The sequence below is a fragment of the Amphiprion ocellaris genome, chromosome 2, assembly GCF_022539595.1.
Source record: "Amphiprion ocellaris isolate individual 3 ecotype Okinawa chromosome 2, ASM2253959v1, whole genome shotgun sequence".
Classification (NCBI taxonomy): Eukaryota; Metazoa; Chordata; class Actinopteri; family Pomacentridae; genus Amphiprion; species Amphiprion ocellaris.
Genome location: NC_072767.1, coordinates 3,879,316 through 3,893,167, shown reverse-complemented (window position 1 = coordinate 3,893,167; position 13,852 = coordinate 3,879,316). Strand labels below are relative to the sequence as shown.

At 29.6% G+C, this 13,852-nt stretch overlaps 1 protein-coding gene across 1 annotated transcript; it reads left to right on the top strand.

The window, feature by feature from the left end:
* The first annotated feature begins 3,476 nt into the window (after positions 1-3,476).
* Positions 3,477-10,003, top strand: s1pr4 (sphingosine-1-phosphate receptor 4). Its single transcript, XM_055015114.1, has 2 exons — positions 3,477-3,524; positions 6,654-10,003. Exon 2 carries the CDS (start codon positions 6,792-6,794, stop codon positions 8,007-8,009), a length of 1,218 nt encoding a protein of 405 aa, XP_054871089.1. The 5' UTR covers positions 3,477-3,524; positions 6,654-6,791; the 3' UTR covers positions 8,010-10,003.
* The last annotated feature ends 3,849 nt before the right edge of the window (positions 10,004-13,852 follow it).

Here is a 13,852-nt window from a genome sequence, read left to right as displayed (position 1 = left end):
ATTTTATTTACAATAACAGTCTCACCACAGCAGCAGCAGCAGCAGAACTGACTGAATAAAGTGATGGATTATTCATGCATGTCTGCCTCTCCGCTGTACCTCACAACTAAAAAAGCAGAAGTTGAGTTAGAAATTAGCTGCTGGGGTTTCATGGGGGAGGCCAGGTGTTACGCTTCGTCACATTTACTCACAATGTAGGTCAAGAGGCTGTAATACCGTTGTGGCGTTTTTGCATTTATAAGCACCGATGCCAAAAAGAATCCAAAAGAAACTTTGGTTTTTGGAGCTTTTCTGTATAAGCTGGTAGATCTTCATCTCACCACTGCATGTAAAAAGCCTCAAGATGACCTATATTGCTAATTGGTGCTTCTATAAATACAATTAAACTGAATTGAAATTGAACCGTCTCTGTGCAAACTGTGAGTAAAACCACAGAAGCACGTTTTTGCTGCACGCTAACGCCTCGTAATGCAAACTTGCAGTGTTCCTGTTACCTAAATAATATAAGGATAAGGCGTATTATTATTATCGTTATCTGCTTCTTTTAGCTTTATAGTTTCTCACTGAAATTCCGGAGTCAAACCATGACCCTAGGGAGATTTCAGGGTTCAAGAAATGGACAGCGTTTTTCTAATTATATGGGCACTTCCAAGTAGAACAATCTTCTGGAGTTCTGCAGTAGTTGGTTTTCCTGGTATTTCCAGGAGTCGCTTCTCCAGTCCTTTCTTGATAAGGCCCAATGCTCCAATTACGACTGGTATTGTTGTCACCTTCATTCCCCACATCCTTGTAACTTATTATTATTATTATTGTTGTTGTTGTTGTTGTTGTTGTTGTTGTTGTTGTTGTTATTATTATTATTATTATTATTATTATTATTATTATTATTATTATTATTATTATTATTATTATTATTATTATTAATAATAATAATAATAATAATATGATTCATGAAAGCGTTCAGCGCGTTCAGTTGGTGTGAATATATTAAAGTTTCATTTGCCGTTTTTTTAAGCATTTCATAAACAATCATTAAAGCTTACACTTTAAAAATGTTTTTTTTCTGTATTTAACTGTAATTTGTTAAAGAATTTCCGATTATTTTGCAGATTTTTCCCTGTTTTGTTAAATTTCAGATAATAATGATTAAAATCACGTAAAAATATTAAACTACACATGAACATTAGTAAACATTTCTAAAACAGGCCAAAATTACATTTTTTTCTGCATTAAATCAGATAAAGAAAGAAAAAAATTATTATTTTGTGCTTTTAAATTACAGATAATATCTAATAAAATTTCAGAAAACAAACGGTAAAATAGTATTACAGATAGTAGTGTAAAATGTACTGAAAAAATCTACTAATATATTATTAATATTGTTACTATTCTTATTTATTATTTATTACTTTATAATTTATGTGTTGCTATAAATCCACATTGAAAAAAATCTGTATTTTTGCAAAAGGTAAACAGTATTACAGGTAGAAGGGTTAAATTTAAAGAAAAAGTATACAATATTTTTATTTTATATATTTATTTCTTTATGTATGTATTTATTATTATTATTATTATTATTATTATTGCTATATAATTTACATATTATAGTAAATTTACATTAAATATCTGCATTTTTACAAATAATGTAAAATTTACTGAAAAAATATACTAATTAATAGCAACAACAACAAAATAATTAATAATGTTAATAATAATTATCATAATAATAATAATAATAATAAATGTGTATATTTTTGGAATAAATTTTACACTATTTGTAAAAATGCAGACTTAAGATGTGGATTTACAGTAATGTGTAAATTATAAATTAAGAAATAAAAATAACAATAATGATTATTAATGATTACTATGACCATTCTTATTATTCTTATTATTATAGTAATAATTGTTTATTATTATTATTATTATTATTATTATTATTATTATTATTATTATTATTATTATTATTATTATTATTATTATTATTATTATTATTTCTTAAATTCTAATTTACACGTTACTGTAAATCCACATCAGAGATCTACATTTTTATAAATAATGTAAAATTTATTAAAAAAATATACAAATTAATCTATTATTGTTATTATTTTATTATTACTGTATAACTTACATGTTACTGTAAATCCACATCAAATATCTGCATTTTTATAAATGGTGTTAAATTTACTGAAAAAATATACAAATTAATAACAACAACAGCAACAACAACAATAATAATAATAAAATAACAATAATTAATATAATAATGACAACAATAGTAATGATAATTATTGTTGTTGTTATTATTATTATTACTATATAATAGTAATAATAATAATAATAATAATAATAATAATAATAATAATAATAATAATAATAATAATAATAATAATAATAATAATAATAATAATATTATTATTTATTACTTTATAATAATGTTAATAATCATTATTATTATTATTCATTACTATATAATAGTAATAATAATTTTTTTATTATTTATTATTATTATTCATTACTATATAATTTACATGCAACTGTAAATCCATATCAAATATCTTTATAATTCATAATTTGTGCTTTTAAAATGTGTAACCTTAAACCTAATTACAACTTTTATTGTGTTTAAATCAGCTAAAAGTACCATAATTTCACAGATATTTTCACCATTTTTCCTTTGTTTTTTAACATTACAGTATTTTTCCATTTTTATCATGTCTTTTCTATCATTTCTGGATCTTGTGTTATCTTATGTCTTCAGTGCACTTTGCTGGAAGCTCGACGTCTTTAATCACAGCTGTTTCACTTGGCTGTGGAGGACGTGGAGTGTGTTCGCTGAGCGGTTTCTTGACTTGAGGCCTCGCATGCTGGTGGACTTGAAAGCCGCCTGCCTGCCTCATGACGAGTGGTTTTATGACAATAAGAGCATGAAGAGTGTGACTGAGCGTCACAAAGCAGCAACCACAGCTGTCGACATGTGAAACCCTCCATCTGCAGGGAGGCACGCCTTTCCATCTAATTGGGAGTTCCTGTTTTTCTCTCGTGTACTTTCTGAGAATATTGAGAAAAAGATAAATGGTAATTTGGCTCACAGTCTCGTAAGTGCAAGTGAGGTTTCTTGCCACATATCCTTAAAAATATTGAGTCACGCTGCCTTTACAAAACATTTACTACAGTTTTTTATATGTTTTGAAATATCCTTTTCCCGCATAAGTTATCAGCTTGAGCAACACCGCTTTAACTTTATGGAAAATTGACAAAAAAACAACATTTATGCACCAGATGAGGCTTTTTATTTTCTGTGTTTGACCTGAAATTTGTTGTTTCTTTACAAGGTGATGGGAGGAAGAGGAAAAAAACAACAAAAAAAAACGTGATGGCAATCTTGTGTGTTGTGTGTGCATTTGTGCGTCAGTGTGTGTTATGGGTGTGGTGTCTTTACTACCTTTTACTTCCCCATTAAAAATGTGCAGCGAAAAATCTGTCGTCAGATCACACACTCAGCATCAGCAGCAGCAGCCACAGTAAGTCACCTGCACTCACAGCTCCAACAGCTACCTACAATGACGCAAAACAGCAGAAAAATAGTGCAAAATGTGCAAATAAAAGAGGGCTTTAATGTGGCGGTAAAATATTTTTGCATTATTCACCAGATTTAAGAAATCCCATTTAGCTTTTGTAGTGAAATGTAGAAAAAAAAATGCATTTTTGCTTTTATTTTTATTTAAAAATGATATAAATATGCACAAAATAAGATTTATTTCTAAAAACAATTTACGCAAACAGGATTTTAGGTGAAAAAATGGGAAAAGTTGCATTTTCTTAAAACATTTTTGCATAGTATTTCAGTGAATGTTGCTACCAGGGAGTTTTAAACTAATATTTTCCTGCATGTTTGCTTATATTTTGATTTTTAAAAATTACACAAGCATGTACAAAATAAGATTTAGTTCTAAAAACAATTTGTACAAACCGGATTTTAGGGGAAAAAAATGTATTTTTTGAATTTTTTTGCACAATAATTCAGTGAATGTTGCAGCCAGTGAATTTTAAACTAATATTTTCCTGCATGTTTGCTTATATTTTGATTTTTAAAAATGATATAAGCGTGCACAAAATACGATTTATTTCTAAAAATAATTTACTCAAACAGGATTTTACCTGAAAAATGCTGGAAAAAAATGCATTTTTTATTTTTTTTGCACAGTAGTTCAGTGAATGTTGCTGCCAGTGAATTTTAAACTAATATTTTCCTGCATTTTTGCTAAAAAACAAAGTGTTTCCTCTATGTGATGATTTAAATGCCCTTGCTGCTCACTCATCCTGTGTTAACCACAGCGAGGTGGAGGCATTTAAATGAAGCCTTTTAAACTGACTGATGGTGAAACTCTGAGAGGATGAAGGATTTAACTTCATGGGTTTGATTTTCTGAGTCACTTTACACATTCAGCACCATTAGAGTTCCACGTCACGTCAATTCTAAATCATGTTTTCATTCTTTTTTAAAATCTTATTTTAGTTTTTCTGCAAATGTACTGTAAAAAATAATTTTACAGAATTTTTCCTTTTTATTTTAATGTCATTACAAATGTAAAATAACAGGAAAAAATGAGAAATATACAGCACTTTTTTTGCACATTTATGCTCATGTTATGCATTCACAGTTTACTATTATAATTATAATAATTGTTTAATAATGATGTTTTTACATTTAGCAAAATGCAAATCATTAATTTTACAGGTGGACAAAGTGTTTTTTAACATTAAAAATCTATTAAATATTCAAGATTTTTTATGTAAAGTTGCACAGAAAAGATATATCACACTTAATGCTATAATTAAACAATAATTAAATAATAGATTTTAGATTTATGCAATTTAAAACTCTTTTAAAAACATAAATATACATAACAAAAAACTAACTAATTAAGTAATTTAATGTAAATAATGTAAAATTAATGCTAGAAACTGTATTTCAATTTTGGAAAGTTACTTTTTCTTCATTAGATGTTATTTTCTGTTATTTTACAATATTTATATATATGATGATCCAGTTGCTCAAATATTGTATTATTATTTGAATTTTTTACAATGTGTGTTTATATACTAGTGTTCTTATTGTTATTGTTTAAAAATGACATTTTTTAACAGAGCTTTTGAAAAAAATGTACAGGCTTGCTTTTTTTGTTTGATTTTGCAAGATTAATTTTTAGTGATTTTTAAAAATGTATTTGCTTTTTTACAGTGTACCTCATGTCCCCTCAGTGTAACTGATGAACTAACTTATTTTAAAAATGTATTTATTTATAATTTTACTATCTTTTATTTAGTATTTTTCCAATTATAATATCTGCAAAACAACATTTTATTGCTAATTTAAAGAATGTAAAAACAGTGTAATTTTACTGTCAAATGCTGCAAAAGAATAAATTACAATTTGTAAGAATACCGATTTTTTTAAAGGAGATGTTATTTACAATATGTTTTTATTTGCAGTTAAAATGTAAATTAATACTTTAAAAAATGAATAGCTATTATCTGCAATTTAACAAAATTAGGGAAATCTGTAAAATAACAGGAAATAGTTTTTAAAATTATAGTTAAATACACTTTTTAAAAAAACTTTCATTTAAACTTTTCATTTTTAGCAGTGTATTTTTGTGTCTATCTATTGATATTTCTGTTTTGTGACTGTATTAGATATTATTCTTAATTTAACAAAACAGGAAAAATCTGACAGTTATGTTTTTTTCCATTTTAAAAAACCTTTTACACACATAATTATACACCTTTTTTCAAATAACAGCAAATATCTGTAGAATAATATTTTTTAATTTACATATAGCAAAAATAAAATAGTGTAAATTTATAAAACTTGGTAAAATAGTTAATAAATATATATCTTTATATAAAAGTAGATGTTATTTTGAAAATTTGGCCGATTTTTATTAAGTCAACATGTAAATTCATGTTTATTCTGTGATTTTATTAGCTATTATTTTTAATTTAACAAAACAGGGAAAATCTGTCTTACAATTTTAAGAATATTTACCATTTTTCAGCTTTTATATACATAATTATACATATTTGCATTTCAAATAACAGCAATTATCTATAAAATAAAATATTTTGTTGATTTAAAGTACAGTTTTTTTTTAAAAAATGTGTAATTTTAGACTAAAACTCTGTAAAACAATTAATTTTTAAAAATATTTCATTGTTTTTATGTGGGTGTTATTCATAAATTTGTAAAGTCAACTTGTAAATTAATAATTTTAGAAACCATGTTGACCTTTTATTTATTTATCATTTTTCAGTCCTGACTGTAGTAATTTTCCATTAACAATGGCAAATATCTGCAAAACAACAATATATTTTGCTCATTTAAATGTAAAAAGAGTGTAATTTTATGTGAAATGCTTTTTTTAATACAGATTTTTTTATATGAAAATTTATAATCTTTTTTTTTACAATTAACAGTAAAATATTATTAAATTTTTTTATAACTATCATCTGCAATTTAACAAAATTGGGAAAATCTGTAAAATAACTTTTTTTTTGGAAAAATTATAGTTTTAAATACATTTTTTTTCATTTTTACATCTGTCTATCTAGAAGCCTGTTAATTTTTTTTTTTTTTTTTGTCCTCTCAGGTGTGTGTTGCTGCAGGTAAGGAGCTCCAGAGGTTAGAGTGTCTGGTAGCCTGTTGGACTACAGGAGTTCCACACTAATTCCTGAGCAGCTCAGAACCGGCAGAACTTCTCCTCATCTTTGCCCCGTCCAGCTCCGTCATGAACATCTTCTCCTCCTCCTGCCCTCACCTGTACCATGGTTACCCTGGCAACGCCTCCAATGGCTCCGCCCCCTCCGCCGGCATCAGCCACGTGATCCTCCGCCACTACAACCACACGGGCCGCCTGCAGAACCGGACCGTGTCCAGCAGCCAGACCCGGCTCAGCGCCTCCATGGCCGTCTTCCTGTTCTTCAGCGTCCTCATCATCCTGGAGAACCTGCTGGTGCTGGTCGCCGTCGTCTCCCGCATCCGCCGGCGCCCCCGCTGGGTCTACGTCTGCATCGCCAACATCACGCTGAGCGACCTGCTCACCGGCGCCGCCTACCTGGTCAACATCTGCATGTCGGGCAGCCAGACATTCCACCTCAGCCCGGCCCTGTGGCTCTTCCGGGAGGGGATGCTGTTCGTGGCGCTGGCAGCCTCCATCTTCAGCCTGCTGCTGATCGCTGTGGAGCGCTACACCACCATGATGAAGCCGCTGACCCAGAAGCCCACCAGAACCTCCTACTACCGGATCTACGGCCTGGTGGTGCTCTGCTGGCTGCTGGCACTGGTCATCGGCTTCCTGCCCCTGCTGGGCTGGAACTGCATGTGCAGCCTGGACGAGTGCTCCACCCTCCTCCCGCTCTACTCCAAGACCTACATCTTCTTCTCGCTCATCATCTTCTTCCTCATCCTGCTGGCCATCGGCATCCTTTATGGCGCCATCTACTGCCACGTGCACCGCAGCGCTCGGGTCGGACCTCAGCGGAGCCGCAAGCGCTCATTGGCCCTGCTGAAGACCGTCATCACCATCGTGGGCGTCTTCATGCTCTGCTGGGGGCCGCTCTTCCTGCTGCTCATGGTGGACTTCTTCTGCGCGTCCCGTCAGTGCGCTCTGCTCTTCAGCGCCGACTTCTGCATCTCCCTCGCCGTCCTCAACTCCGGCCTGAACCCCGTCATCTACGGCCTGGGCAGCAGCGACATGAGGAAGGCCATCGCCGAGCTGCTGTGCTGCTGCTGCCTGAAGGCCGGACTGTGCCACCCGGACACCTTCACCTCCAAGGAGACCAGCAGCACCTCGGAGAACCGTAGGGACAGTCTGAGGAACAGCTTCAGCAAGATCAGGAACCACAGCGTGGCCTCCCCGCCCTCCACCCCCAGCAAGCCCCGCAGAGCCACCAGGAAGTCCCGGCTGAGCACCACCACCAGCTGCCTGTCGGTTTCCAGCGGTTAAACCACAAGCTGCTCCCCTCCCGACCCACATCTAACCGTTTTCTCTGAAGGCTCTCAGCCCTGCACACTGTAAGAAAACCTGCTTGAAATCCTTAATTCTGCAACATCCCAAAAAGAACAGACGTTTGTGCATCAGAGGATGTTGTGGAGACGCTTAAGACTGGAATGAAGCTGATAAAAGTTAAATATGCAAAATATCAGGGAAAAACGGGTTCAGATTCATAAAGAAGAAGCTGCATGGGTACAGAGTTTAGTAAAGTTTAATCCTGAGCTGAAGCTGACTTTCGAAATAAAAACAAGGAAAACAAAAAAAAGGTAAAAATCCGCCAGAAAGGGTGCCAGAAAAATGTTGAAAAAAAAATTTAAAAAATAATAAAATAATATCAAAAAAAGCTTTAAAACAAACTGTGAAAATACCAGCAAAATGTAACAGTGATATCTTTAACAGCTTTAAATACAGAAAAAATGGTGTCATTTTATAGTTGCATGTTGTACAAAACAAATTTTTATTTGTAAAATACAGACTCTTTGATGTGGATGTTATTTACAGTTTGGGCCTGATTTTTATTATTTTATATACATGCATATATATATATATACATACATATGTATGTATGTATAGTGAACATGCACATTTAAATATTTTATTTCTGTGTTTAAAAAAATACTGTAATATGGGCCAAAACTGTGAAAATAATGGCAAATATCTGTAGAATAATTCTATTTTTTCAGATTTAATAATAAAACAAAAACAAAAAACAAAAACACATTTTTCGGCTTTAAATACAGCAAATATAGTGTAATTGTAAAATAACTAATTGCTGTGTATAAAAATACAATTCTTAAGTGGATATTATTATTTTAGCCTGTTTTTATGAAGGTAACTTGTAAATTAATGACTTTTCTGTGATTTTATTAAGTATGATCTTTATTAAACAAAATAGTCAAAATTAGAAAAATAATTTTAAAACATGTTTGCCATTTTTCAACTTTAATAGACTTTTTTTTTTCAAATAACAACAAATATCTCTAAAATAACATTTTGGGTTTTTTAAAATACAGCAAAAAAGTGTAATTTTATTGACAAACTTTGTAAAAGAATTAATGGCCTTTTTTTGAAATGCTGATTTTTGTTTTTTATGTGGATGTTATTTACAGTTTTGCTCAGTTTTTATTAAGTCAATATGTAAATTAAAAATTTCATTCTGTGATTTTATTACACATTACTTTTTTATGTAACAAAGTAGGGACAATCTGTAAAATTACAGTTTACAAAATTATTTATTAGTTTTCAACCTTCATGTGCACAATTTTTCTTTCAAATAACAGCAAAAAACAAAAATAACAATGTTCTTGCTGATTTAAATTCTACAATGAATTGTGTTATTTTATGGTCAAATGTTGTAAAAGAATGAATTGACATTTTTGAAAATATGTATTTTTTTTATGTAGATGCCATTTACAGTTTTGGCCTTTTTTTAAATTTACAGTTACACTTTTTCTTCTCTGAATTTTCTTAAGTTATCATTTGTAATTCAATGAAATTGTAAAATAACTGTAAATTATTTTTAAGAAATTAAAAGTTAAAAACCATAAAATAAATACCTTTAAAAAATGTTTTTTTAAAAAGGGAAAAAGAAAGAAAAGAAAAAAGTAAAAGTTAATATTTAGTGTGTAGCGATGACATCCTGAGTGTTTGGCCTTTTTGTCTGAACATTTTTCTTAAAACCTTCTGTAACCTCCACACAGGGAGTCTGCATATTTTTACAATGATGTCTTTTGCACTGTACTTACTTGTTTACTTTGACCCATTCAGAGCAGAAAAAATCTATATTTGTATGGATTTAAGTTGCAGATTATTATATAGCATTTATAAAATCATGTACAGATATATCTATATATATATGTATGTGTGTGTGTGAAATGAATTTGAATTTATTGTTATTTTGTGTTAAAGCTGATGAAAAGTGAGAATAAAGTTTATTTTGCTTGAAACGGGACGCTGTTTTTATTAATACCTCTGATTTCCTCTGGAGGGAGGCAAAACATCGGACTGATTCCTGCAGATAAATCAGATTCAAAATGCTCCTAAAAACTGGAAACAAACATTACAGTAACCCCAACACTTATTCCTGCCAGTTTTACAGGTTTAGCACGTGCAGTTTCTGCACATTTAATGATAATAAAGTGACATTTTAACCCTCGTGTCATCCTGTGGGTCAAAATTGACCCGTTTTAAAGTTTGAAAATGTGGAGAAAAAAAATTTCACAGTGAAACTTCTGATGTCCACATTTTCAACATTTTTGGGAAATCTTTGAACATTTTTTGGTGGAAAAAAAAGAAATGTTAAAAATGTTTCTTTAAGAACATGCACAAAAAAAATCAAACAAAATCCATTGAATTTTGCTGGATATTGGTTGATTTTTTTGTGAATGTTCAAGAAAATATTAGAAGTTTTACTGATATATATGTAATCACTTTAGATATTTTTAGGATTTTTTGGAAGATTTTTACTCATTGTTTTGAAAATATTTACAAGATTTTTTTTCCAAATTTGGGGGATTTTTTAAAATAAAACTTTTAAGGGAAACTTTTAAGGAATTATTGGAATTTTTTTCCTGAAGGTTTTGCAAATTTTCAGAAATTTGGGGAATTTTTTAGCTGAATTTTTGGATTTGTTTCAGACAAGGAAACAATATTTTTTGGTGCCTGTAAATGAAGACAACAGGAGGGTTAAAGGAGAAAATCTTGCAGTTTCTTACAGATTTTCTAAGTAATGTGCTTGTGCATGACAGGAGGTGTTTCTTGCTGAAATCTTGAAGGCTTTTCCTGACTGGCTTTTCAGAAGGCCTCTTCCCTGCTGCTCTCTGACAGGATGACTGATGGGAGTTCAGTGCAGAGGAGGACTGCAGCCCCGAGGGCTCCACAGCCGGCTAATTGATAAATTCATTACGAGCATCTGGCAGCAGCAGAGATCAGCTCCAGCAGATAGTATGCAGCCGTCACTTACAGCGGCTACTGTACTTCTGCTTCTGGGACGACATGTTTTCTCCTCATTTCAAACTGCAGAAAGATTTTTTTCTTCTGTTTTTCTACCATTTTGCAGTGTGCAGAATGTGCTTTACTGGCAGCTTCTGTGTTTATTTCATCAAACAATAAATCACAGAACTCAGTGAAGGCTGCAGATTTTGCAGTTTCTACTGTAAGTTCAACATGTTTGTTTGGTCACACATTTCTCACATTATATCTCACAGTACACTGTAAAAGTAAGAAAAAAAATCTGTCAATTTTTTTAAAAAAAGTAAAAATCTGGCTGGAAAAGATTTACATACAACAAACAAATGTTCTTTTGTGTGGCAAACACCATAAAATAGCAAATTTCTATTTGTAACACACACTGTAAAACAACTAATTTGTATTTGTAAAAATACAGATTTTGTGACATATTTTTTCAGTCAACTTGTAAATTAATATTTTTTTGAAATATGTAAAATATAAAAATATTTTAAAATAATCAGATAATTTAATGCAGTTAAACAGAATAATTTTACAGTCAAATGCTGTAAAAATATTTAATTGCTATTTGTAAAAAGAATTCATATTTTTTGTGATTTTAGATATTATGTGAGAACTCAGTGAAGGCTGGAGATTTCACAGTTTCTACTTTTATTTCAGCATATTTTTTTGGTCACACATTTCTCACATTATATCTTACAGTACACTGTAAAAATAAGAAAAAAAACATCTGCCAAAATTAAAAAGAAAAAACAAAAATCTGGCCAGAAAGTTGCCAGAAATAATATGTTAAAAGTGAAATACTACATGGTAAAAACAGTGAATACTTCTCTAAAATAAAGACATTTTTCGGTGATCTAAATACAGCAAACACTGTAAAACAGCAAATTTCTGTTAGTAAAAATAATGATTTTACACTATTTTATTTTTACAGTAATTTTGTTTTCTGTCATTTTAATGGATGTCATCTGTAATTTACAAAATAAGGAAAATATATAAAATAATGAATCATTAATACAATTAGAAAAACAGGATAATTTTACTGCCAAACACTGTAAACTATTTAATTGCTATTTGAAAAAATGCTGATTTTAAAATCACAATTTTATTTCATATTTTTGAGGAATTTAAATATTATTTGCAATGTAACTAAACAGGGAAAATCTCTAAAATATCAGTGGACATGCTTAATATTTTGCTTAACATAATTTTTTTTGGAAATAATATCAAATATCTGTAAAATAATAATATATTTGCACATTTCTATGAAGTTTTTTAAAAGTATAATTTTGCTGTCAAGTGTTGTAAAACAGCAAATTACCCTTTGGACAAAATTCAGATTTTTTGATGTGGACATTGTTTAAAGTTTAATTCAGTTTTTTTTCTTTTTGCTCTTTTTTTTGCAATTAACTATCAATTTGATAATATTTTCTGAGATTTTGGATATTATCTGTAATTTACAAAACAGAAAAAAAATCTGTGAAATAACAGATAAATGCTTAACTTACATATTATATTATTAGATTTTTTCCCTTCAAATCATGGCAAATAGCTGTAAAACAGTGATATGTTTGCTGATTTAAATGTAATTTTAAGGTCAAAAATTGTAAAAGAACAAATTTCTATTTGTAAAAAATGTAAATTTACTACTTACTAGATAATATCTGTAACTGAACAAAACTCAGAAAATCTGTAAAATAATAGTTATTTTTTTCTTGTCCATTTTCCAATCCTTAACACACACATTTTTCTTTCAAATAAAGGAAAATATCATTAAAAACTATATTTTAAGTTGATTTAAATATTGTTTAAAAAAAGGAAAAAAGTGTAATATTATAGTCATACACATACATTGAATGAATTACTAAAATTTTAAAAGGAAAATACAGATTTTTCTATGTAGACATTTACAGTTTTGGTGCATTTATTTTAATTTAAATTTATTTATTTTTTTACAATTAGCATGTAAATTAAAAAAATTGGAAATTTATAAAAGAACTGGTAATTTTCTTTTTGTCCACTTCCCAATCCTCAGTACACATATTTTTCCTTTATATTAATGGAAAATCTCATTAAAATAAGAATGTCTTTTGCTGATTTAAATACATTGTTTGAATTATTAACAGTTTAAAGATAAGATTAAAGATTTTAGACATTTACAGTTTTGGTCTGTTCTTTTTATTTTTTTGTTTATTTCAGTTACCGTGTAAATTAAAAAAAACAAGAACTCATATTATCTGTCATTTAGCAAAATTTGGAAATCTGTAAAATAACAGTAAATTATTTTAAAAAATAAAATAAAAAGCATGTTTTCCAGTACTCAGTTATTACGGCATGGAACAATAAAATATGTTTGTTCATCCATTTTTCTTGCCGCAAACATAACAAAAGCTGAAATAAAACACAGATGACAAGTTTTCTTAATCCTCCTGTTGTCTTCATTTATGGGCACCAAAAAATATTGTTTTCTTGTCTGAAGAAAATCAAAAAATTCAGAAAAAAATGTCCCCAAATTTCTGAAAATTAGCAAAACTTCAGGAAGAAAATTCCAATAATTCCTTAAAAGTTGCATTTAAAAAAAATAAATTTGGCAAGAAAATTCTTGTCAATATTTTCAAAAAAGAAAAATCTTCCAAAAAAATCATAAATATATCTAAAGTGACTACGTATATATATATATATATATATATATATATATATATATATATATATATATATATATATATATATATATATATATATATATATATATATATATATATATATATCAGTAAAGCTTCTAATATTTTCCTTAAGAACATTCACAAAAAATCAACCAATATCCAGCA